The 25,442-nt window shown below is 47.2% G+C and overlaps 4 protein-coding genes across 7 annotated transcripts; 2 read left to right on the top strand and 2 right to left on the bottom strand.

The window, feature by feature from the left end:
• The first annotated feature begins 853 nt into the window (after nt 1-853).
• SV2A (synaptic vesicle glycoprotein 2A) lies at nt 854-14,838 on the top strand. 3 transcript variants are annotated; one of them, XM_037826132.1, is made up of 13 exons: nt 854-986; nt 4,578-5,547; nt 6,784-6,964; nt 7,776-7,927; nt 8,049-8,182; nt 8,773-8,862; nt 9,105-9,215; nt 9,406-9,494; nt 10,180-10,344; nt 10,548-10,681; nt 11,511-11,717; nt 12,353-12,512; nt 12,952-14,838. In XM_037826132.1, the coding sequence occupies exons 2-13, from the start codon at nt 4,926-4,928 to the stop codon at nt 13,133-13,135; spliced, it is 2,229 nt and encodes a 742-aa protein (XP_037682060.1). In that variant the 5' UTR covers nt 854-986; nt 4,578-4,925; the 3' UTR covers nt 13,136-14,838. The 3 variants fall into 3 exon arrangements, with proteins under 3 accessions (XP_037682060.1, XP_037682062.1, XP_037682061.1); XM_037826133.1 differs by having other exon boundaries at nt 856-986; nt 4,798-5,547; XM_037826134.1 differs by lacking the exon at nt 12,353-12,512 and having other exon boundaries at nt 12,952-13,118.
• Nucleotides 14,839-15,758: 920 nt separating this feature from the next.
• BOLA1 (bolA family member 1) lies at nt 15,759-17,260 on the bottom strand. Of its 2 annotated transcripts, none has more exons than XM_037814797.1 (2): nt 17,180-17,260; nt 15,759-16,847 (listed from the first exon to the last, which is right to left on the bottom strand). In XM_037814797.1, exon 2 carries the CDS (start codon nt 16,842-16,844, stop codon nt 16,431-16,433), a length of 414 nt encoding a protein of 137 aa, XP_037670725.1. In that variant the 5' UTR covers nt 16,845-16,847; nt 17,180-17,260; the 3' UTR covers nt 15,759-16,430. The 2 variants fall into 2 exon arrangements, with proteins under 2 accessions (XP_037670725.1, XP_037670735.1); XM_037814807.1 differs by lacking the exon at nt 17,180-17,260 and adding an exon at nt 16,982-17,173.
• Nucleotides 17,261-21,830: 4,570 nt separating this feature from the next.
• LOC119526745 (histone H2A type 2-C) lies at nt 21,831-25,224 on the bottom strand. The gene has a single exon (XM_037826136.1). The coding sequence runs from the start codon at nt 25,183-25,185 to the stop codon at nt 24,796-24,798; it is 390 nt and encodes a 129-aa protein (XP_037682064.1). The 5' UTR covers nt 25,186-25,224; the 3' UTR covers nt 21,831-24,795.
• LOC119526744 (histone H2A type 2-B) lies at nt 24,221-25,172 on the top strand. Its single transcript, XM_037826135.1, has one exon. The coding sequence runs from the start codon at nt 24,246-24,248 to the stop codon at nt 24,636-24,638; it is 393 nt and encodes a 130-aa protein (XP_037682063.1). The 5' UTR covers nt 24,221-24,245; the 3' UTR covers nt 24,639-25,172.
• Nucleotides 25,225-25,442: the final 218 nt, after the last annotated feature.

Raw genomic sequence — 25,442 nt, forward strand, 5'->3', positions numbered from 1 at the left:
AAGACTAGGTTTGGCAGGAATGAGGACCCAAGGCAGAACCCCAGGTCAGTGCTCCGTCTAGAATATCCTAAGTCCTTGCCTGGAATTGGTGGACACATTCAATACGTCCATTCCCAAATCACCACATATCCCTCATCCTTCAGGTGGGGATGGTCACCAAGTGTCACAAGTGTTATGTCTTGAATCTCTGAGCCCATGCAAAGCAAAGCAAAGATGTAAGGAAAGAACTGACACAATTTCTTTTTGCCCTGGAAATGCAACCGTGTGTGCATACGTGTGTGTATATGGGGGAGGGGGGAGGGTTGTAGAAAAAGAAAAGGGGGAATGGGTTTTGAGGGAACCTCTTTTTGTGTGTTGGAGCAAATTCACGAAAGGGGAGATGTCCGGTTGGTTAGGCCAGTGAAACCCCCTCAGCTTCAGTACTCACCTCTGCTGCCACCAACTGACTGGAACAGGAAGGGGAGGTCTGCAGTCTAAATAAATAATGTGGTGTGTTTCTTGAGGAAAGAGATGGCAGGGACCCAGAAGTCTGCCTCTTGCAGCTCCGGATAAAAACCACACCTTGTTATCTCTGCTGTCTTTAAAATAGCCAGGTGAACTTGGAGTCTCAGCTCTCTGAATTTGGGAGAGGGTTGTAGGAAAAGAGTTTGGCTGGGGAGCACTGGAGAAGGGGAAGACAGGTGTTTTGAAGGCCACCAAAGCCCCGCTGAAATTCGTGGGTCCTACCATACCTGTGACAAACCCCTCCAAGCCCCTTCATCATTTCTCCCTGTATCCAGAGTACTTCCCCCCACCCCGGAACAATGGTCTCTCCCGATGCTCAGTCGCGGGGGAGGGGGGAGGCGGGGCCGGAGTGTGAGTTGGTGGGGGCAGGTCTGCATTGCCGCTTCCCCTGGTACCCGGAGCAGTCGCCGCCGCCGCCTGAGCCCGGCGGCCGGGACCCCCGCCCTCACCCGGGACTCCCTTACACGGGGGCCCCAGCCCAGGTGAGAACTTTTGCTCAATCTCTCACCTCCCCACCCCTGGCAGAAGCATCCTTGCCTTGCAGCCATTTTTTTATCCTCCGATGCTTTGCTTGTGGGGAGGGTGACCGTATCCGTTCTAGGGGTGAGGGGGGTTGGTAGTGGTTTGGGTATGGACATATTTTTCCGTTGCTGTGGTATTTAGGATGGATATATATATATATATAAACACAAAATTATGACAAAATTATATATATATATAATTTTATATATATATATATACATATATATGTATACACATTTTTTTTTTTTTTGGTGAAGGGGGAAGGAGAGATGTTTTTCTCGACCACAGCCAAGCCCCCACTACCGTTTTCTGATTAACTGGGTGGGGGGTGTTAGGTGGAATAGGGTTCCCTCAAACTCCAGTCCCCCTTCACCTTGACATCCCCTCCCCCCTCCCCAACCCCTACCCCCGCCAAGATGAATGATAAATGACCTTGACTGGGGCCAGGAATGGATGCTGCCCCAGTTGGCTAGCTTGGATTGGGGGGTGGGGGTAGGGAAGGGCAGGGAGGAGGGGTAGGTGAAGAAGGGAGGGAAGGGGAATGAAGAATGGCTATACTGGGTGGGTAGCAATGGTCAAAGATATGGATTGGGGGCATGATGACAGGGGCTGGAGGCAGTTGCTCTGAGGTGGGGGTAGGGGGTATTGAGTGATGATGGGCACTTGTCCAGCAGCAGGACCACAGGTCAGGGGGAAATGCTCAGAGAAGCTATTTAGTCAATTCTAAGGGCTCTTCTCTTATGCCAGAGCAGTGGTGAGATGGGGAGGGGGTCTCTGCGAATGCTGGCAGGCGCTGCCCCTATGCTGTGCGTGAGGAGGTGTCTCTCTCTGCGTGTCCCTGCCTATCTTGTCTCTCCGTATTCCTCTATGTGCATTCTCAGCTGACACCTTCATTTTTTCCCCTCAGAACTATGGATGTTCCCATCTCCCTAACCCTGGGGCAGGATGTGGGGAGGGACAGAGGTGCAGCCTTGGTGGTCCTGGGCTGAGGGCTGAGGCTCCACCACCCAGCTAAAATAAGGAAGGGTGCTCTAGCACCTCTTCCCCAATTCTGCCCCCCCCCCCAGAGGCTTTAAGTGATAGCTTCCTAATGACCTTGTCACCTGGGCTAGGGTGGGGTGGGGATCTGGGCAGCCACCAAAATCAGGGGTTTTGATTTGGGGGGTGGGGGGTGTCTCCTGGATTCATTAAGGACTGAAAGGAAGCGTTTGCTCAGGAGTTCCCCGCCCCTCTTCAACCTCTGCAGAATCCCTCCTGGGCACATTTTTCCGCTCAGGTGAAGCCAGCCAGGCTTAAAGGGCCGTGTAACCCTGAATCTTGTCTCCTTTAACCTCCACCTCTCCAAGTCTTGTCTCTTTCCCACAGGCTTAGCCACCCTGTGCTGCTTTTGGGGCTAAAAATAGCACCACTTCCTCACCAGCTCAAGGCATTTGTCTTCTTTCTCTCCCTCCTGACCTCCTGGGCCTGTTGGCCCTGGGGAAGCTGGCTGTTGAGCCATTATATCCTGCTGTCTCTCCCCTGGATGTATCTCTCAGGTGTAAACAGTGTTAAACGTTCATAGGGTATGGCTCCTGGTGGGGTTCATCTACCTCCTTCAAGATTTGGGGGGAGATCTGGTTGGGAAAGAAGGGAAGAAGAAAGGCGAGGAAAGCAAATCACCATGTGCTGAGGGGATTCCACAGTTTCCTCTGTTTCACGGAGGGGGGTGGGGGTGTTGGTTTGAACCCTGAACCATGAAGAAAAGATGGTAACATAGGGGCCATTGCTTCTGGTTACCGTGGTCCACTGCCCATATCTCCCCTGCTTGCCAGTGCCTCTCTGAACCATACAGCATTCATTACTTACCCCCCTCTACCAGGGCTATGTGTGTGTACGTGCGTGACACATTAAATGTAGGCCCTGCATGGGTGGGAGCAGAAGGAGGAAGGATATTTTTATGGGGATGATCTCTGTTTAGAATCTAGTCCTGCTCCCTCTGCCTCTATGAAGGAAGAGGGGGCTTCTCTTATGCCCCCCCTCCCCGAGGATGTCTTTCTTTGTGGGGAGGCCCAAGGTCCCCTTCATTCTACATCAGCTTCCTACGCAGTGCGCTATTTGTGGACTCCTTTTTCCTTGGCTTTTAGAGGAGGAGTAGAAAGGATTAAGGGGGATTAAGAAGGAAGCCTTGGAGGAATGAGGTGCCACTCCAGACCTTATACTTATATTGGAAACATATGGGTTTCATTAGTCGTTTTCATTCCCACCGTTCCAGGGAAAGGGAGCCCATGTGTGGTGTACTGAAGGAAGGTGGCAGCAGTCAGTATCACTTTGTTTTTAGTTTTTGATTTGCTCTCTTCTCCATTCTAATCAGGTGCCAGGTCTCCTTTTCTCAGGCCTTCCCTTGTTTGTCTGGAGGGAGATAATGCAGGCCCAGCTGCTGGAATTAGTTTGAACAGAGGGGTCTTGAGAATCTGTTTTGGGAGGATACTGGGCAACAGCATTCAAGTATGACCCCTTGCTTGTGTCTTGCTGCTTCCTGCTTCTTTTACATCTTTCAGTCTAATAGGGAGGAAACTAGCATTTACAGACTTATCTACTGTGATATTAAATTCTTAAATTGATTTGGAGAAATAGGGATTATTATCCCTAATTTAAATATAAGGACATAAGGCTTAAGGAGGTTAAGTAACTTTTCCAAGATCAGTTAGTAAGTGGCAGAGCTGGGATTTCAACTTAGCTTTCTCCTTGGTAGTACACATTTGTGCTGCTACTTCCAAAGAGCATTCAGAGATGGCTTTTGGTTTTGGGCCTTGTGATGGAATATAGGGCATCTAATTATATTACTATCACTACAAAGAGTAAGTGCTAATATTTATTGATCATGTTTTATGTGCCAGACACTATGATACACACTGTCTCATTTAATCTTTACTTTCTCCTTTTTAAATAAGGGGAAATTGAAATTTGGAGGTTCAGAAACATGCCCTTAGTCACTCAGTTAGTAAGTACTATATCTGACCCTGGAAGCTGAGCTTTTATCCACTGGGGTATGCTAGGAAAAAAAAAACCCTTCTTGTGGGGCCCATCAACATGGAACCTGATGAAAGATGGGAGGCCCATCAGTGGGCTGAAGGCAACAGGTTAGAGGATTTGCTCCCCCTTATATACATTCTCCCCAAGTTCTACCCCAAATAAGGAACCCTACTAGAATAGAGTAGAGAATTCTGATGTCTTACATTTCCTGTTTTGTTCTTTGCAAGTTGGGATAAAGCAAGGGGTCTGAACTTGATGTGGGGTGGGAGATCAGGACAAGGGCTTTGGGTAAATGGACCACCACTTCTGAGCCAATCCCATGGTCCTGGGGTCCAAGGTCAAAGTAAGGGGACTTAAACCTTGAGTAATACAGCTAGCCCAGATAGTTATCCCTTTTCACTGAGGGCAGACCTTAAGTAAGGAGGCCATATCCACACCACATGATCCAGATGGGGCTCTAGGTTGAGAGGGGCTCTAGACTAGCTATCATCATCATCTTAGGCTTCACAACTTTTTTTCTCCCTCTTATTCTTTTCTAGGTCTCCAGAGGCTCCTGGAAGAGACGTGGACAGCCCTTCCTGAGTTATCCTGGCTCTCCAGCTTAGCCTCACCAACCTGGCTCCTCCTCCCTTTCCCATTCCCCCATAACCCCTCTCCTTTCCCTGTCCACCCAGGTGAACTGGGTTTAGGCCAAAGTTCCTCCTTTCTTCTTGTAGACACTCACTGACCAGGTCCTATTTCCTCTTTTCTGTGCCCAAGGATACATCAGCACGCTTGATCTACGTAGCCAGGGAGCAGGGTCCTGACCCCACGAGTCCTTGAGTCCTTGAGCAAAACACCAAATAAGAAGCAGGGGAGATCTGGTGACGTGTCCCTAAAGCGCCATCATGGAAGAAGGCTTCCGAGACCGGGCAGCTTTCATCCGTGGGGCCAAAGATATTGCCAAGGAAGTCAAGAAGCATGCAGCCAAGAAGGTGGTGAAGGGCCTGGACAGAGTCCAGGACGAGTATTCCCGCAGATCCTACTCTCGTTTTGAAGAGGATGATGATGACGATGATTTCCCTGCCCCCGCTGATGGCTATTACCGTGGGGAAGGGGCCCAGGATGAAGAGGAAGGTGGTGCATCCAGTGATGCCACCGAGGGTCATGATGAGGATGATGAGATCTACGAGGGGGAATATCAGGGCATCCCCCGGGCAGAGTCTGGGGGCAAAGGCGAGCGGATGGCAGATGGGGCCCCCCTGGCTGGAGTGAGAGGGGGCTTGGGCGATGTGGAGGGTCCTCCTGGAGGCAGGGGGGAGGCAGAGCGGCGGAAAGAGAGAGAAGAACTGGCCCAGCAGTATGAGGCCATCCTTCGGGAGTGTGGCCATGGCCGCTTCCAGTGGACACTCTATTTTGTGCTTGGTTTGGCGCTGATGGCCGATGGTGTTGAGATCTTCGTGGTAGGCTTCGTGCTGCCCAGTGCTGAGAAGGACATGTGCCTGTCTGACTCCAACAAGGGCATGCTGGGTGAGACACATCAGGGAGCTCAAGCCCTGTTCTGGCCCAAACTCTGGAAATACCCCTTCCTGAGAAGTGCCTCTGTCCTCACTAAAGGATGCCTTAGAACTCTTCTCCTAAGATGTCTTCAGAAGGCTCAGGGTTTCCCTCAACATTCTCCCCTCACACACTCTCTCCTATTGGGGTTGGGGCGTAGTGATGTTGTGAAAGAATGGGGAGGGCAGCTGGGCTGGGGCTTAGGCTAGTTGTTGGGAGGTGGTCTGTTTAGTTCTGCAGGCAGTGGATGGGCCACCATTTATTGTTTCTTCCTAGTCTTCCCTCTTGTTATTCTGTTCCCTTTCCTTAGTTGGGCAAATAAGAAGGCAATATCTCAATGCCCTGCTTAAATGGGGAGGGTCATTATGGGGTGGTGGGACTAGGGGATGAATCCTGGGCTTTCAGCCAGGGAAGCTGGAGATACTTGCTCTCACACTACCCCTGGAAGGGCTCAAGGGCCAATGAATGGTTTCTGATAGCTCTTTCTGCTGAGGACTCTGAAGGAGGGAACCCCCTAGACTCATTGAGAAAGGATCTAGGCCTTGTTCTGCCACCATGTTGCCATGGAATCTTGGACAGTTCCCTTCTTCCTGGGACTTGGCTTGAGCTTCGGTAAAATACAGAGTTTGGAGTAGATGATCTCTAAGATCAATTCCAACTCTGATTTTATGACGGAAGTAATAAATGGAATTTGAAGATCAGAAGTATTGGGACTAGAAGGAATAAAGGATGGATTTGTGGGGCATTTATTGACAGGCTATGTGAGGATTGAGGGGATTGAAGCCCTTTCCCCAAAGAATATAAGAGAACCCCTGCTCCTTTGGGGCATCAGCAGAGGACCCTAGGAAGGTCTGAGACTTTAGGTAGAGCCAATCATTCCAGGTGAATGAGGGATGGAGGTGTTGTATGTTTGTACGTACACACACGTGACAGAGATAGAGAGGCCCACAGAAAGAGGAGGTGTTTGGGTTTTGGGGTTCTGTTATTTCTGCATTCCTGCCTTTGAACCCTTGACTCACAGAGATGGCCTTCCATCTTTGATTACACAACTCCAACCACTGTCACTTGCTCTCATCTCTGGATAGATTTAGCTTCTGGATGGTCCTTCAGATTTCTGATCCACTCTGCTGCAGTTTCAGCTCAATGCTCAGCAGGTGGGAGAACTGAAGTGTGTCTGCTCATAGCCCTTTTGACTCTTCCTCCTTTCAGGTCTCATTGTGTACCTGGGCATGATGGTGGGAGCCTTCCTCTGGGGGGGTCTGGCTGACCGGCTGGGTCGGAGACAGTGTCTGCTCATCTCGCTCTCAGTCAACAGTGTCTTCGCCTTTTTCTCATCTTTCGTCCAGGGTTATGGCACTTTCCTCTTCTGCCGCCTTCTTTCCGGGGTTGGGTAAGTGTCCACCTCCTAAGCCTCTCAAGGGCAGGACCGTGTCTTGGTCACTGCTGTATCTCCAGGACCCAGCACAGGGCCAGGCACACCAGAGGCACTTTAAATATGTGTGAATTGAATGAATGAATTCCATCCCTACCCATCATCTTTGGGTCAGCTTCCCCCTGTCCAGGACCTCTCTTGAATGTCATTCCATCTCTGGTCCCTTCCCGAGTCCACCACTCCACCCTCTGGTCCCATTTCTGAGCCTATGACCATGCAAAGGCCTACTGCGACTCAGCCACATCCCTGGCCTACAGTGGATCCTAGAGTTGTCCCCTTGCCATAGTCTACATATTGTTTACATTCGACAACAAATCTTCCTAATACCCCACCTGCCAGAACTCTGAAGCTTTAACCCCCACCCTCACCCCTACATCTCCTCAACCTGCATGTACTCCCATTTTGCCTTGTCTCCAGGCTCTTTTCTGGGCCTGCTCCCACATAACTTACCTCTTGGCCCTCTTTTTCCTCTGGGTTTTCCCTCTCTTTTCTATAATTTTCTTTCCTCCCTTCCAACTCTGAGTCATCTTCAAGATTAATGTTTGTTCCTTCCTTTTCCCTGAGACCTGTTGCCTGTTTCTCATGGTCCCAAGGATGGGTGCTTGATAGGTGGTGGTGAGGACAGAGGGGAGCTTGCAAGGCACAATATGTGAGAAGGACATTTTAAAAAGGTCTGGAAGATGGAAGGGGCTTGGAGATCCAGAGCACTGGGGCTGGGGATCAGGAATATGGCCACTCTCTAATCCTGAGTTCTTGCATTGCCCTCCAGGATTGGAGGGTCCATCCCCATTGTCTTCTCCTATTTCTCGGAGTTTCTGGCCCAGGAGAAACGTGGGGAGCATTTGAGCTGGCTCTGCATGTTTTGGATGATTGGTGGAGTGTACGCAGCTGCTATGGCCTGGGCCATCATCCCCCACTATGGTGAGCAGCCCCTGGGGACTCCACCTCAGTCTCTCTCCCTCCTCCCTCCTCTCCTGCGTTAGGTGTGGTGTGAGCCCCTAGTCTGTGGTCTCTGCCAACATTGTGACTCTGTCTCTACCAGGATGGAGTTTTCAGATGGGTTCCGCTTACCAGTTCCACAGCTGGAGGGTCTTTGTCCTCGTCTGCGCCTTTCCTTCTGTGTTTGCCATTGGAGCTCTGACCACGCAGCCTGAGAGCCCTCGCTTCTTCCTGGAGGTGAATTACACGGAACTAGGGATAGGCCGGGGGGTGGGTAGCAGGGTCTCCTATTTTCAAACACCTACTATGGGTTTGGTTTGATTCTATGTGGCTGTCCTCCTTTCTCATGGGCTCCTTATTCCAGGGACTTTTCTGGGAGTGGAGAAACTAGGAGACCTGCTCAACCATAGGTGGCTTAAGATTTTGTAGGTAGAGGTCTTGGCCCTGACTTTATAGTTCAAGAGAAGGTCCCACCACCTCCTCCTTTCCCATCTAACTATATCTTAGTCCAGCAGGGTTAGGATGCTGCCCTTCCCTTCTGACTTCATATTTGACCATTGTTTTATTTCTACAATGCACAAGGGGACCCTAGGACCTGTGCTTGTATTTGTTCCCTGGATTCACCCATCTCTTGTTCAAGTCTGATATTTTGCTGTACCCTAGCTTGGGGCTCCTTCAGAGTGTGTGATGCATGTGACCATAGGTCAAGGGTTGGGTAGGGTTGGGGGTGGAGGCCTTTATGTGGGTGACTCAAGAGGTCAGGCATGTCTATAATGCTGGGTTGGAAAGGGACTAACCTGAATGTGGGGTTGTGTCTGTGGCTCTAGAATGGGAAGCATGATGAAGCCTGGATGGTGCTGAAGCAGGTTCATGACACCAACATGCGAGCCAAGGGGCATCCTGAGCGAGTGTTCTCCGTAAGTCATAGCCCTCCCCACTCAAATCTCCAAGCCCACAGCTCCAGCCCCCACCCTGCCCCTCTTTGATATCTGCCCCCCCGCCCCTCATCTCAATAGACATTTCACATTTCAGACCACACTCTCAGGGCAGCATACCCAGCTACTGCTTCCCCTTTTGAAACTTCAGGGGAAACTGAGGCACCTGGAAGGGCTGGGAAACACAGACTGTGTGACTGATAGCCCTTTTCACTTGACCTCAGGTAACCCACATAAAGACGATTCATCAGGAGGATGAGTTGATTGAGATCCAGTCAGACACAGGGACCTGGTACCAGCGCTGGGGGGTCCGGGCCTTGAGCCTGGGGGGGCAGGTAATGGATGATGGGATGGTGGACAGAATGGAGTGGGAGAAATAGAGAAAAGGGCAAGGTTTGAGCTGGCAGGGTGCGGTGGGAGGGGGTTATGGTTGAATTGAAAAAAGGTGATAGGGCAGAAAAATGGAGATCTGTGGGTGCTAGAAGGAAATACAGCCACCATCTAACTTTGTTCTGTCCCACCAAGGTTTGGGGGAATTTCCTCTCCTGTTTTGGTCCAGAATATCGACGCATCACCCTGATGATGATGGGTGTGTGGTTCACCATGTCATTCAGGTGAGGGGTAGGTGGGGTGGGTGATATGTGGTGATTGTGGTGATGTGTGGGCTGGGAGAGAGATGGAGACAAAGGAAATGAAAAGGACAGGCTGTCCATGAAATGAGGGGAGGTGCTATTCATATCTCCTCTGATCCTCCATCCTGCTCCTCTAATTCATTCCTTCATCCATTCAACAAACTTGTATTAAGGCCTGAAATCTGTATTAAGTTTCTATTCTGCGCCAGGTACTGTGCTTGGATGACATAAACATGGCCCCAATCCCTATGGAGCTTATATTCTGGCCAAGGAGCTAGACAAAACTAGCTATAAAGCAGTGAGATGAGTGCCATGATGGGGAAAGTATTAAGTGCTATGGGAGCACTCAGGAGGGATTCCCAGCCCAAACTTTGGGGAGTGAGAATTGAAGTCCAAAAGGACAGATGGGAGTTAGACCCAGTGGTGGGTGGAAAGAGTGTTTCAGGAAGAGAGGAAAAAACAAATATCTGGGAGATAAGGAAGAGTATGGTGGATGGGTTAGAAGACTCTAAAGTTCACTAGAACCACAGCAATTGGTGAAGGGAGGAATGGTGAGAGATGAGGCTGGAGAACTGAGCAAGACCCTGATATGAGCTGACTCCTCCATTTCCCCCTCATTCTGGACTGCCCTGAACCCTGTCTGATTCCACTGCCCTTGACTCCTCAGCTACTATGGCCTGACCGTCTGGTTTCCTGACATGATCCGCCATCTCCAGGCGGTGGACTATGCAGCCCGCACCAAAGTGTTCCCTGGGGAGCATGTAGAGCATGTGACTTTTAACTTTACACTGGAGAATCAGATCCACCGAGGAGGGCAGTACTTCAATGACAAGTATGTGGGGACCTTTAAACTCCACCCCTCCCCTGTCTCTTCGACCCCTTGTTGCTTTTGAGTCTGGGGGTCTGAGATAAGGCTTTTTTGGGCATACTTGGGGTTTCTCCTCAATGCTGCAGCTTCATTACTTCACTAAGAGAGTGGGTGGTGAAGGAGGGTATGAGGATGAGGGAGAAGTGTCTCTCATCCTGGCTTTATAGGTTCATTGGGTTGCGCCTGAAGTCAGTGTCCTTTGAGGATTCCCTATTTGAGGAGTGTTATTTTGAGGATGTCACATCAAGCAACACGTTTTTCCGGAACTGCACGTTCATCAACACTGTGTTCTATAACACTGGTAAGGTGGGGTGGCTGGTGGGTGTCAGGTGAAAGGGCTGGGTGGATCTTGAGGAGGAAAAGCAATCTTCCTCATTCATTGGCTCAGAGCTCTCAACTTGAGACCTCTGGGTGAAGGTGTATGGGGGCCTATTAGCTACCACCAATAATTCTGAAAACCTAAGGTAATTGAACATTTTCCTGTGATAGAACGTCTGACAAAAACATCAAGTTTCTTTGCCTTTTGGCTAGAATTATAACAACTCAGTATGCTAAAATTAACTTTTGAGGAGGACAATATCACTCAAAACAGGGTCCTTGGGAGAAAAGAAAAACTAAGGGATAGTTGGTGGAAAATGGTTGAGAATCACTGCATTAATTCATCTTTCAAACAGTGATTCTCAATCTATATATGTACATAAAATGTTGGTTTTGTGAGCTAGATCGAGGTTTCCCACCTCTAAATGGAGTTCTGGGTGAGTTTTTCCTACATTGCAGGAAAAAAAAATTGAGGATAGGACTTTTTATTTTTAATGTTTTCTCACAATTTTTTTTCCTAAACTCATGGCACCTGCTACTGCTTATAGTCTGCTAGGGTGGACAAAAGGAATGAATAAGAAGCAAATAGGAAAACTTGGAAACAACCAGTCACACTGCTTCATTTGATAGACTATGGTCATTTTCTGCTGTAAAGATTCCTAGCTTCCTTAGTGATATTATTCAACGTATTGCAATGAATATCCTAAAAGATTCCGAGAGCCTCCTAAGGCAGAGCCCCAAGCCATAGGGAGAAGCAGCCTCCTTCTCTCCTTTTGCTATAACTACCTGCCTGGCTTGGCCTCCACCCCCAGATCTGTTTGAGTACAAGTTTGTGAACAGCCGTCTTGTGAACAGCACATTCCTGCACAACAAGGAGGGCTGCCCACTGGATGTGACAGGGACGGGTGAAGGTGCCTACATGGTGTATTTCGTCAGCTTCTTGGGGACACTGGCTGTACTTCCTGGGAATATCGTGTCTGCCCTGCTCATGGACAAGATTGGCAGGCTCCGCATGCTCGGTAAGTGCAAGAGGTCGGGTAATGGTGGGACAAAACTGATTGGGGGGGCTGGAAGATGGGGGAAGGCTCTCAGCAGGCTTCTCACCTTGGGCTGTGGAGAAGCTTGGCTGGAGATGGTTCTCTCTCTCATGTCTTGTCTTTGGCAAGCGGCTGCAGGGTAGGGAGGGGCCTGGCTCAGAAGCTCCTCGGGGTCCTCGGGGTGGGGGTAAAGGAGGTAGGCAGAATAGCAAGTGGTTAAGGGCACAGGCTTTGATGTCCTGGGTTTTGAATCTCAGCTCCACCACTTACCAGTTGACCACGGGCAGGTTACTTAACCTCTATAAGCCTCAGTTGTTTTATTTGCAAAATGGGGATAACACTACCTGCTTCATAGGGTTGCTATATTAAATCAGTGCATGGAAAGCATCAAGTTGCTTGGCCCTTAGTTGGCATTGAATAAATGGCTGTTACTGATGTTATTAATAAAAGTACAATTATAAGGGAGGTGGGGATGAGTGGAAAGCTTTCCTTTTGGGTGCCTTGGGGAACAGAGTCTAATGCTGTGCTGCTCTCAAAGCTAGCTAATAGGACAGGGCAGGTTGTGGATGGGCCTCAATGTGGCCAGGCTCATGCTGCTCTTTCCCCTCTGGCTCCAGCTGGCTCTAGTGTGATGTCCTGCGTCTCCTGCTTCTTCCTGTCTTTTGGGAACAGCGAGTCAGCCATGATCGCTCTGCTCTGCCTTTTTGGGGGGGTCAGCATTGCATCCTGGAACGCACTGGATGTGTTGACTGTCGAACTCTACCCCTCGGACAAGAGGTAGCTGGAGTGTGGCAGGGCAGGGCAGCAAGTTTTAGGGCCTAGAGATTGGGGAGAAGAGGGGTGAGGAAGGGAGGCCTAATGGGAAATGCATCTTTGGAGGGCAAGAGGATACCTATTTCCATTGAATTCCCTCTCTAAAAGCTAGTAGTTTTTGTATTCACTCCTTGAAGTCTTAACTATTATCCTTCATTTTTGTTCTCCTGTCTCCCTGTCCCCCAATTTATCTATATTCCCTGGTGTACATCCCTCACCTCTCTGATCTCTCCATCCTTCCCTCTCCCCTCTTGGTCATTACCTGCCACCTCCCCTTCACTTCCCTGCCGCCCACTTACCCTTCCCACCACAAACTCTCCCATGCCTCTTCCTGTGTCCCTTTGGCTCTGACCTCTATCCTGGGCTGGACCTCTCTGTACTGCACTGGGGGATTTCTGAGCAGGACCACGGCCTTCGGCTTCCTGAACGCCCTGTGCAAGCTGGCAGCTGTGCTGGGGATCAGCATCTTCACATCCTTTGTTGGAATCACCAAGGCTGCCCCCATCCTCTTTGCCTCAGCTGCTCTTGCCCTTGGCAGTTCTCTGGCTTTGAAGCTGCCTGAGACCCGGGGGCAGGTGCTGCAATGAGGGGGTCTCTGGGGCTTCGGAGGTGGCAGGTACACTGTGAGACCAACAGCTCCTTCTTCCCCTGCCCTGCCCTCTTAGCCCCCAGAGCCTTCACCCACCCACCTTTACCCACCCACTTCCTAGTCCCGTGTTTGGTGTCTTAGCTGTGTGTGCGTGCGTGTGTGCATGTGTGTGACCCCCGTGGGCAGGGACTGCAGGGAAGGCTCCATCATCCCACGTTTGGGATGAAAATCTATTCTCCACCTCCTAACGACCTTGATGTTGCACAACAGAAGACTCATCCCACCCTTGTCTCCCAGTGTTAGTGAGGGGACCTTGCTCTTTCCTGTTCCAGGGTCTCCAGAAAAGGCTTTCCTGCCTTCTCCCTCATTCCCTCTGCCTAGGCCCTGGTGAAACTACAGGGTATGAGGTTATGCTGGGGGCTGGGGCTTGGGTGCAGACCTTGGACCAAAAGAACTGCTTAGAGTCAGAAGGGCCTCGGGTGCCTTCTCACACCTCCCATTTGATGCTGGGGGAGTAGCAATAAACCTCAGCCTCTGGCCTCCATTTTCCCCTCATTCTGGGCTTTGTAGCCTGAGGCTTTTTTTGTTTGTTTGTTTGTTTTTAAAGCTTGAATTTTATGAAGTTAGCATTCTGATGCTTATTTATATATTAAGTTCTAAGGCAGCTCAGCAGGACTGTGTGTGTGTGTGTGTGTGTGAATGCGTATGTACACTTATGTGTGTGGATGTATGTGCCATGGGGGGGGGGTGTCACTTATACTGTCCTAAAATATAAGCCAAGGATAATTTAATGGACACACACACAACCCTGCCTCCCATAGTCTCTCCCTTACTCGTTTCTTTTTCGGGCCTGGGAGGGATGAGTCCTAGGCCAGGCTGGGGTAAGAGTCCCACAGTCTAGGGAGATCTGAGGGCACCAGACTAGGTCCATTTTTTCCCTTCCTCTCAAGAAGCACAGGCCTCTCGAGTGAGAGTCTCCACTCACTATAGCACAGAGAGGCACAGCACAGCTGCCCTTTCACTCCCCTAACCTGTTCCGTCAGTCAGGGGAACCAGGGAGGCAAAGAAACCAGGCATATGGTCAAACCAGCAGATCAAAAAGCACAAGGAGCTGGGGGCAGGGGCAGGAAGCAGGGGACCTCAGCAATTCCTCTAAAAGTGGGGGCAGTGAGGGACCCCCAACGCAGGGACCAGAAGCCTCAGTTTCTCTTACCCTTCCACACAACAGCCCCTGTAGGTTAAGCTGCCCCCATTCCACCCTACTCTGTGTGGCTGCTTTCTCTGGTACCCCCCGCCCCCACCGTAGCTGTGACGTGTTGTAGTTTTCAGCTGTTTGTAAAATGTTTGAAAAAGGAAAAAAGTGAAAACAACAAAAAAGGAAAATCCAAATCCACCCTCCTTTTGCTGCGTCTAGTGCCCCCACCCTACGGTCAGGCCCCCATTTGGTAACACTGAACCAGGTGGTGACTGTTTAACTCTTTGGTGTCTGTGCTCAAAGGACTGCCTTCGCCTCCAGTGCCCAGCGTACGAGTGTGTGCCCTCTTCCCTCACCCTTCACTTGCTGGATGCAGCCCTCTCCCCTGCATCCCTGGGAGGGACTCATCCATCTTCCTTACTCTCCTGGGGAGCCCTAAACCCAACTCTGTTGTTGTGAAAAATGAAATGAAAAATGATGAAACATAAAAGGAAACAAATCCTTAAAATCCAAAATGGCTACGTCTGCTTCTTTGCCTCTCCACCCACATCTAACTCAGTTCAGCATCCTGAACCTGCTAAGCAGCCTCCTTACCTGCAAGGGTAAGATGGCGAGATGGAAAAACAAGTCCCCTCTCTCTCCAAACTGTAGTGCATAATAGCATGATACATCATATTTACTTCCTAAATTATCCTTTTTACCCTAACTTTTCAACTTCTACAGAGGAAGGTCCTCTTAAGTCTTGAAAACTTGTGGTAATGTTTCTTAAGAATAGAACCACTTTCTTCCAAATCCTCTGGTGTACCTTTTAAAAATGGATTCCAGACCCCATGCTAGACTTGTGGAATCAGAATCCTACTTTTTTTTTTTTTTTTAAGGGTGGGGGACCTAGAATCAACATTTTAAACAATCCCTGTGAGGAAATGTGAAAGCCACTCTCCTCTTGCTCTACTCCATTTCTGTTCTAATCAACTTCCTTTCCATTTCTTTATGGTAGCTGCAGATCAACTTCCTTTCCATTCACAAAGCTGATCCTTGAGTCAGGACTCCACACTTTCACTCTTGGTTGATCTCTGTGCCTCCAATCCTTCCCACACCAACCCACTTTACACATCCCTCCCAGATTAATTTGTCCCCAAAAGCAATTTGGCATCCTCAAAAATTGTCAGACTCCTTGCTCCCCAGGCCAGATGAAGTCTAAACTCTTTAGCAACAAATGGTGAAGATACATGTTAATGTTTTTCTCTGGTATCTTAAATTCTATTTCCACATGAGATTAACAGAAAGTTGCCTATCTAGACATTACTTGAGCACCCCTTAGAAATATGATTTAACATTTGGAAGGCTGATAAGAAAAGCGCTACAAAAAGGTTTTTCCATCTTCTTTAACTATTTCTAAGTTCTTATCCTCTTCTCACTGCTTTAGTGTTGTTTTTTTAAGGTGTTTATTGTAAACAAATGCAAATCCTTTTTGGAAATGGACAGGCTGTTAAAAAGTCAAAAATCCCCCCAGTATAGAGTCTAAAAGTATCTATAACCCCTGCCTTGTCCAAATGACTCAATGCCCAGTCCAGCTTCTATGCCTTTGCTCAGCTTGGGCTCTTCCCCTTGCCTGCAACACCATTTCCCCTCCTTTCTGGTTTAGTTCTGAGCTTTCTTGTCAAGAGTTAAGAAAGGTCACTGGCCTCATGAAACCCTTCCTGAGTGCCTAGTCTACCTACATCCTTTTCTCCCAAGAACATGTCTGGCACTGATTCAACAGGCCATTAAGGACACAGCAAATGCACCTTATATAATAGATGCTATTTTAATGTACAGGATTGTTTCCAACTCATCAGGTCCCTTAGTCACAAACACGGAACAACTGGGCAGCCTTTCCTTAAAAGTCCAGGTCAACAGCAGTAGTAAGTGATTCTGCCCTTTCCTTAGGTTAGCTTTGGCCTGAAATGAGCTGCTACCTCCGGAGAATATGTGCCAGTAGAATGGAACCTAGAAGTCACCTCTTAAGAAGTCCGGGACTATACTAAAGGGAAGAAGGCTCCAGTAATTTATTCTCACCCAACCCATTCAAATCCTGGTCTTCCCCCTCCGCTGGGGTTCAGGAGGTTCCTCTAGTTTTCTTGCTCCCACCCAGGCAAGGGGGGCTCGTGTCCAGTTGAGGGTTTTCCCTCCACTGGGCAGGGGTCCGCGCCTGGATAGCCAGCGCGTGGACCGGACCGGCTAGCTCCTCCGACAGAGCGGCGTGGACCAATCGGTGCCGTTGCAGGGGGCTCAGTCCCTCGAAGCGCGAGCTCACCACCGCCACGCGGAAATGCGTCTCGCTGCCCGGTGGGACAGCGTGGCCGCCGCTCTCGTTGCGCAGCTCCAGTAACTCTGGGTTCAACGCTTGCTCCAGCTTCGCGCGAATGGCAGCCTCCACCGGACCAACGGTCCCAGATCCCGCGCTGCCCTGGGACAGATAGACGCGACCGGCCATGGAGACCAGGCACCGCACCAATCGCCCACTCAGCATCGGCTACGGCAGAAAGACACGAGCACTAGGGTTGGGGTCTCCCGCCTGCTTACCTATTCCCCTCGCCCTCCCCCATTCTTGTCGCAGGCCGGAAGAGCTGATGTCCACTCCTGCAGGGTGCTCGCCTGAGACCCCACCTCCTTCCTCTGTGTGACGTGGAAGAATTTGGCCTCCAGCCGCCGTCAGTGGCGTGGCTAGCGCGCAAGGCGCGTCCGTAACTAAGAGGACTTGCAAGGAATGGGCTGGAAATTGGAAAAGTAGGGTGTGTGCATCTCTGGGCTTTGGTTGAGTCGGAACCTCTTTGTCCCCTCAAACCCAAGTTGGACCCTTTCTACCTGCTGCTCGGCCTTGGCTACCGCAGTTCCGGTTCAGGGTCAGGACTCCGGATGTTCTGGGGAAATGCAGGCCTTGCGTTCTGAAGCACGCTGGGAAATGGAGTCCTCCTGAGGGAGACCCGTCAGGCACCACGTGATGCCTGGCGGCTTCACCCACCTGCAGTCTCTACTTCTCCCGGCTCTAGGTCATCTGAGGTTCAGAACCAAAGGAATGCAAAGAAAAGGGGACTTTCTGGGTAACTGGAGTTGGGATTATTCGATCCATTTTACTACTAATGGATTCTGTAGATCATCTAACCCAACTCCTTTATTTTACATATAAGAAAATAGAAGTCTATTCCATTTATTGAAAATATAATTATTGTGTGTCAGTCCAGTGCCTCGAGCACTGTCTCTGGGACACCGGAGAGGACGGACAAGTTAGCGCCCAGTTGCAATACCGTATGCTAATACTATGATGGACATAAGCACAGGATGCTAAGGAGGAGTGTCACGCACACTTGGGGGGATAGAGAAAAGTTCTAAGTTTAGAGAAACATCTCAAAAGGGATAGCATGAAAATCCTTTTCTCATTACCTGTTCTCCAGGCTGAGACAGCTGCCATGTGCAAAGATCAGGAGGACGGCAAAACTTGATGGAGTGGTTTCCTCAGGTGTAGTTACCGTGTAGTGTGTGTTTAATGTAAGGTTAGAGCCGGGAGAACAGACCCAGAGGTGTTGAGAAGCTGAGTCAGTGGTCAGAAGTGCTCGAGAAGAGGCAGGGTTCAGACCACACTGGCCTTGTAGTCCTTGTTAGGGAGTTTTGTCTTTATCCTGGGAGCAGTGGGAAGCTGGTTTCAAGCAGGAATGTAACAGGATTAGATTTTTCTAAAATGATATATAGCTTTTTAATTTATTCAGATTTATTTATGTTGTTAAATACTATTTTATAGATTTCTTCATATATTCGTAAGTATTTTCCCCAACTTCTAATTTTGAAAAATTTCTAGCCTACAAAGCAACACCTTCTATCCTTCACTCGATTTACCATTTTTTACATTTATATATTTATGTTCTTTATATATGCTTATAAATATTTATATACTTTTTTTGCTGAACCATTTGAAAATGAGTTTGTAGCATGAAAATGAGTTAAATAGCATGATATTTCACCCATAAGTACTATAACACATATCTCCTAAGAGCAAGAATATCTTCTACATAACCACAATACTCTTATCACACTCAAGAATTTTAACGTATAATGATATATAACATTATCCCCAGCCTTTTTTAAAAAATTTAAACTTTCAGAAAAGTGCAAGATTAATACAATGAGCATCCCATTTACCCTTTACCTAAATTCACTAACATTTTGTCAGATTTGCTTTATATATCTCTTAGAACATGTATCTATAATAATAATCATCATTTTTGCTGAATCATTTATGTGCAAAAATCTTTACACTTCATTGCTATATGCTTTAGCATGTATATCCCAAGAACAAGGACATTTTCCTACATAACCTCAATAGCATTACACCCAAGATATTTAAAATTCATATTATTTAATATGCAGTTGATATTCAGATTTCCCAAAATGTCCCATTAATGTCCTTTATAACTTTTTATTTTTAAAAATTGAATCAAAGACCATGCATTGCATTTAGCTGTCCTTAAATCTGTGATATTTTGCAAAGCTCACTGGCTGCAGTGTGGAGAATGGATTGAAGGGGAGGTAACAGTGGAAGCAGGGAGACCAGTTAGGAGTTTATTGCAGTAGTCTAGGTGAGAGATGATGATGATTTAGCCCAAAGTGGTAATGGTGGTAGCAGTGGAAATGGAGAGAAATTGTGGTTACAAGATATATATATATCAGGAGAGTAAAATTGGTTAGTTATGGGAGGGGGCATGTCAAGGCTGAGTACCAGGTTTGTGCATCTGGATGGATGTTCTTTCCCTAAGATATAAAATACTAGAAATACCAGGCTTTGAGAGGTGGGGAAGGGTAAGATCAGGTGTCCAGTTCAGTTTTGGACTTGAAGCTGAAGTGTCTTTGATATTCAATAAGAGATGTCAAGTTGGATATATGGCTCTAGATCCTAGAGGAGAGTTCTGGGCCTGGTGAGATGGGGTGGGTGGTGGGAAGTCAGGAGAAAATATGTATGTGTGTGTTTTATTTTTAACTTTTTTTTCTAAAATAATTTCAGACTTACATAAGTTATAAAATCAATACAAAGAATTCCCGTATATCCCTCACTCAGATACCCAGATCACCCAACTGTTAACATTTTACCAAGTTTCTTAATTTCTCTATCATGTATATATAATTTTTTTCTGAACAGTTTGAGAGTAAATTTCAGAGTTAAAGCTCATTTATCCCTAAATAAAAACATTTTCTCATATGACCACAGTATAATTATCAAATTTGGGAAATTAACACTGATACAGTATTATTATCTAATCTACAGACTTTATTCAAATATTGCCACTTGCCTCACTAATGTCCTTTATATAAAAAGAAAAAAAAAATGTTCTGATCCAGGATCCAATCCAGGATCACATGTTGCATTTAGTTGTCTTGTTTTTTTTTGGTCTCTATTCATCTGGGATAGTTCCTCAGGTTTTCTTTGTCTTTCACGACTTTGACATTTTTGGACAGTAGAACCACTTATTTAGAGGAATGTCCCTCAAATTCAGTTTGTCTAATGTTTCTCTATGATTAGATTTTGGATATGCATTTTTGGCAGGAATACTACGGAAGTGATGTTGAGTCCTTCTCATACCAAAGATCACAAGATGTCCTGTTACTAGTAATGTTGATTCTGATCACTTCATTAAGGTAGTGTCTGTCAGGTTTCTCCACTATAAAATTGTTTTCATTTCATTCTTTTCTTGTAATGAGTATATCGTCAGCGATAAAGTCAGAGTCAATGTAATATCTTGTTTCTCATCAAACTATTGTTCACTAACTTTAACATCTGAGAGGTGTATTTTTGAGGCATCTCTTGGTTCAGAGTTATAGAAGATAAGATCAGTGAGGTATGTGTGTGGGGGTGGGGTGGGTGTGTGTGAAATCACCTGGGGAGAGAATATATGAAGAGAAGAGGATCAGCTTTATTAGAAAGATCCCTCTGGCTAGTGTGTCTTGCGGAGGACTATGTACCCTCTAAACTTGTTAGTTGGCTCTGAAGTTTGCAGTTTGACTATCTCCGGGCACTGCTGTTTAGGAAAGGTCTGTCATGGTCAGATTGACTTTTAGAGGCTTCAGCACTGAGAGATTATGGTGATTATCTCATGTGTAATTAAACAAAAGAAAACAAACAACAATAAAAACTAATCTATAACATGAGGTTGAGACATCCAATGAGGTATTGATCTTTTTTTTTAACCCATGATGTTCCTTCAATATTTATTCATTTTTAAAAATGAATTTTAAATTAATTTGAGGTGAATTAAATTGTTGTATAATTCACCTATAGAAAACTGAATAAATTTTAAGCATACAGCTTAATTTTACATATGAATACATCCAGAAAATTTCCAGCAATCCCAGAAGGCTCCCTTGTGCCCAGTGAAGTCAGTATCACCCTACCAAGGTAACCACTTTATTACCATATATCAATTTTGCCTGTTTTTGAACTTCATATAAATGGAATCAGACAGTATGAATTCATTTGTGTTTTCTTTTGCTCAGCATTACATGTGTGAGATTCATCCATGTATGTAGCAATTTGTTCATTTTCATTGCTATGTGGCATTGCATTGTATGAATATATTACATTCTGGGACATGGGTTTTTGGTTGGACATAAACATTTATTTTGGTGGGAATTATATCTGGGGGTAAAATTATTGGGTCACAGGATAAACCCAGCACTTATTTTTGAAATAAATTCATTCACAGAATTTTTGGGATACCCTAGCTTTGTTGGTATCAGGTACTCTTCTAAATGTTTTACATTTATGAACCCTTTTAATACTTAAAACAATCCTTTGAGGTAGTGTTCTAGTTTGCTAATACTGCTAGAATGCAAAACACCAGAGATGGATTGGCTTTTATAAAAGCGGGTTTATTTGGTTACAGAGTTACAGTCTTAACACCATAAAGTGTCCAAGGTAACACATCAGCAGTCAGGTACCTTCACTGCAGGATGGCCAATGGTGTCTGGAAAACCTCTGTTAGCTGGGAAGGCATGTGGCTGGTGTCTGCTCCAAAGTTCTGGTTTCAAACTTTCTCCCAGGACGTTCCTCTTTAGGCTGCAGTTCCTCAAATATGTCACTCTTAGCTGCACTTCGGATATTTGTCCTCTCAGCTTCTCTGGAGCAAGAGTCTGCTTTCAATGGCTGTCTTCAAACTATCTCTTATCTGCAGCTCCTGTGCTTTCTTCAAAGTGTCCCTCTTGGCTGTGGCTCCTCTTCAAAACATCATTCACAGCTGCACTGCACTGAGTTCCTTCTTTTATATCAGCTCATTTATATGGCTCCACTGATCGATTTAGACCCACCTTGAATGGGCGGAGCAACACCGAAATTATCCAATCAGAGTCATCACCCAGAGCTGGGTGGAGTGCAATCCAAAGAAACACTCAAAGAATTACAATCTAATCAACACTGATAACGTCTGCCCACACAAGATTACATCAAAGATAATGGCGTTTGGGGGACACAATATATTCAAACGGACACAGGTAGTTAGAATTATTACTCTCGCTTTACCAATGAAGAAGCAGAGACCCTCAGAGGTTAGTAACTTGCCTATGCTCACAGAACTGGTAAGCAAACCCAAAAAGTCAGGCTGCAGAGTTTGGACTCTTAACCATTAAGCTAGTCTATTTCCTAATCCAGCCCTGGGCCCTCTCAGTTTCCAGGCACTGAACTGGGCTCTTTTCATTTACTCTAACAATAATTCCATCGTGGTAAGATATATTACGTTTATTTGATTGATGAGCTTCTATTATGTTTCATCACTGTCTACCACAGTCTACTGTTTATAGTCAACACTTGAAGAGTGGTTTTTGACTAAAGAAAGCATTTTTGAAAGTCATTATTTCTCTAAGAGTATGGTTTCATTTGTTCATGGCACAAACATTTAATTACTCTCTTAAGAGCCAGGTAGAAGGATCTGGGTTTGGTTCTCAGCCCTGGAGGTCTGAAAAGCTGATTCTTTCAGAACATCCAGGATTGGCAGACTTATTGGGGAGGGGCCCAAGCAGAATCTGAGCTAAGAGAGTTGGACGGTCTTCGGAAATGTTTAATCTAGGCTATGAGAGAAGACTGATGCTTTCCCAACCAAGGACCCCCTATAGTAGCCCAAATCTTTGTGTCTACCAGAAATATACACTTAGTGTTGGAGAGACCCAGACAAATTCTTACTGTAATTTCTCCTTTTAAAACTAAGTAGACCATACCTTTCAGTAACACATTCTTCTTCTGAAACGATATAATGCAATTGATTGGGTTAAAAGTACCTTCAGTTACATTCTGCTAGTGAGGAAACATGCCCATCAACTTGGCTTTGGGTGTTTCCCACATCTACAGCAGCATTTTTACAGTAATTTGCCTCTACAGATAGCTGATATTAACTAATTTAACTCCTCAAGTTCACCAGATTTCCTCCATTTTCTGGAGGCATCTCATCTCTTTGTACTGGTCTCAATTATCTGTATACCCAGTGCTGACAGAAGGCATGTCCTCAATAAATGTCAGCTGAATAAAGGTGAGGATAAAAAAGAGAACATCAGAAAAGGACTCAGGAACAAGAACTTAAGTCTATGTTTTCCTGATAGCATTCTGCCTCCTGTCCCAGTGGGATACTCAGGAAAGGGTGAAAATGGAGTGGCAGATGCAGAACTCCCAGAGACAGGAAGCAGGGAAGGAAGAAAAAGAAGAGCTTTCAGGAAACACTGCTATGGAAGGTGGAAGACGGCGGTAAAACTGTCAGGGGCTGTTGCTGAACTCTAGGGGAGAAATGATGGGGGTGGGGGGAAGGTTTTAAGAGATGTTAAGGAAGTAACTGACTGGATATGCTGTTGAGATGATGGGAAGAGTAGACTAAGACTCTGGTTTAGCTACCTGGAAGGTTGTTGGCCCAATTCATGGAGAGACGGCAAAGGGAGGAGGGTGTGGATTGGTTCAGTTTTCATTTGGATAGGCCAAGTTTGAGGTTCCTGTTGGGTCAAACGGGTTGAAGTATTCAGTAAGTAGTTAGGTATAAGGGTCTGCGCTTCTGAAACAAATATGGATGTCAGTTAAAAGCACGGAAACGGGAAAATTCCTTACGAAGACTGAAAAAAATGGGGAAGGGGCCGCATCCGCAGAGTCCAGCTGGACAACGCACTGAGAGGCACAAAGAATTAGAAGCAGGATAAGAAGGTTGAAGGTTGAAAAGAAAAATCAGAAGGGTGACATTTTGAAAGCTACTGGAGCGTTTCAAACGGTATCTGATGCCTCCTAGAGGTCAAAAGGAGGATGACACATGTATTCCAGCCATGGTCAAAACGGATTCCAAGAAACTGGCGGGTGTGGGTGGGGCAAAGCCACATCGTAATTAGCGACTAAAATGAAAGAGAAAGAAGCGATCTTCATAGTTCTTTAATGGACCCTAGTTGTGACAAAACAGAAGGAGCAGGCCTGAGGAGGTAACTGCTCAAGGGGATAACCGGCTTCATGATTCCGCACCTAATGGTGGGTGTGACTTTTCTGCTCTGCTTGCGTGCCGCTCTGCTTGGATCCTACTTGGGATTTCCCCGTTTAAGCTAGGATAGAAACTCCAAACTGGCACTCACTAAAAAAGAAACGTTTTGTTTGAAAGCCTCCTTTTCTTAAAAATGCGGGCATGCAAATAAGGGGCTTTAATATGTCTTCCAGCGATTGGTAGGTGCTAGTGAAATCCGTCATTTCCTCGTAGCGCAAAACGCGAACGAGTCTGCTTTCTGCTTTCCCATTGGCTGCTTGCGCAGTACCCTTTTAGCCAATCAAACTACTTCCCTTCACCCCTCCCGGTAGCTCTTATAAATACATCAAATTGCTTATCCTTTCTGCATCCTTTCCCTTGAAATAGGAGCAGTAACTGTATTTTTAGCTGTAATGTCTGGACGCGGAAAGCAGGGAGGCAAGTCCCGCGCCAAGGCCAAGTCCCGCTCATCCCGCGCCGGCCTTCAATTCCCGGTGGGCCGAGTGCACCGCTTGCTCCGCAAAGGCAACTACGCCGAGCGGGTGGGGGCCGGCGCGCCGGTTTATCTGGCTGCAGTGCTGGAGTACTTGACCGCGGAAATCCTGGAATTGGCGGGTAACGCGGCCCGCGACAATAAGAAGACGCGCATTATTCCTCGCCATTTGCAGCTAGCCGTTAGAAATGACGAAGAGCTCAACAAATTACTTGGTGGTGTCACCATTGCCCAGGGCGGCGTCTTGCCCAATATCCAGGCCGTCTTGTTGCCCAAGAAAACGGAGAGTCACAAGCCCGGCAAGAACAAGTGATTCAGAGGCGTGACACGATCCCCGCCTACCCAAAGGCTCTTTTAAGAGCCAACAAAAGTCGCAAATAAAGGGCTGACCACGACATAGCGTATTAGCTCCTTTTTTGATAATGTGGGTGGCTCTAAAAAGAGCCTTTGATCTTACGTTGCATCAAGACTTATTTACTTTTGGCTTTGTGGCTTTCGGTTTTCTTTGGTAATAGAACGGCCTGGATGTTAGGCAAGACACCGCCCTGGGCGATGGTGACCTTGCCCAGCAATTTGTTCAGCTCCTCGTCGTTACGGATGGCTAGCTGAAGATGACGAGGAATGATGCGCGTCTTCTTGTTGTCTCGGGCCGCATTACCCGCCAATTCCAAGATTTCCGCGGTCAGATACTCGAGGACGGCCGCCATGTAGACGGGCGCGCCGGCCCCCACCCGCTCGGCGTAGTTGCCTTTGCGGAGCAAGCGGTGCACTCGGCCTACCGGGAACTGAAGACCAGCTCGGGAAGACCGCGACTTAGCCTTGGCGCGAGCCTTGCCTCCCTGTTTTCCACGGCCCGACATCACAACTGCTAAAACTAAACACACAAAAATAGAAAAGATGCAGCTGCAAAATAGAATTCAGAATCGCAAGAGGAAAGCCTTTATAAGCTTTCCTAGGGGTGGGGTAAGGAACGAGTCTTTCATTGGTCCTAAATTGGCTCCAGAAATGACCAATAAGGTCAAGAGTCGGTGCTGTTACGTAGCTGTTACTGAAAGGCAAGGTCCCTACATGGCCCAATGGAAAGGAAAGACTTTTGGAGCCCTAATTTGCATAAGAT

Source organism: Choloepus didactylus, chromosome 2, assembly GCF_015220235.1.
Source record: "Choloepus didactylus isolate mChoDid1 chromosome 2, mChoDid1.pri, whole genome shotgun sequence".
NCBI lineage: Eukaryota > Metazoa > Chordata > Mammalia > Pilosa > Megalonychidae > Choloepus > Choloepus didactylus.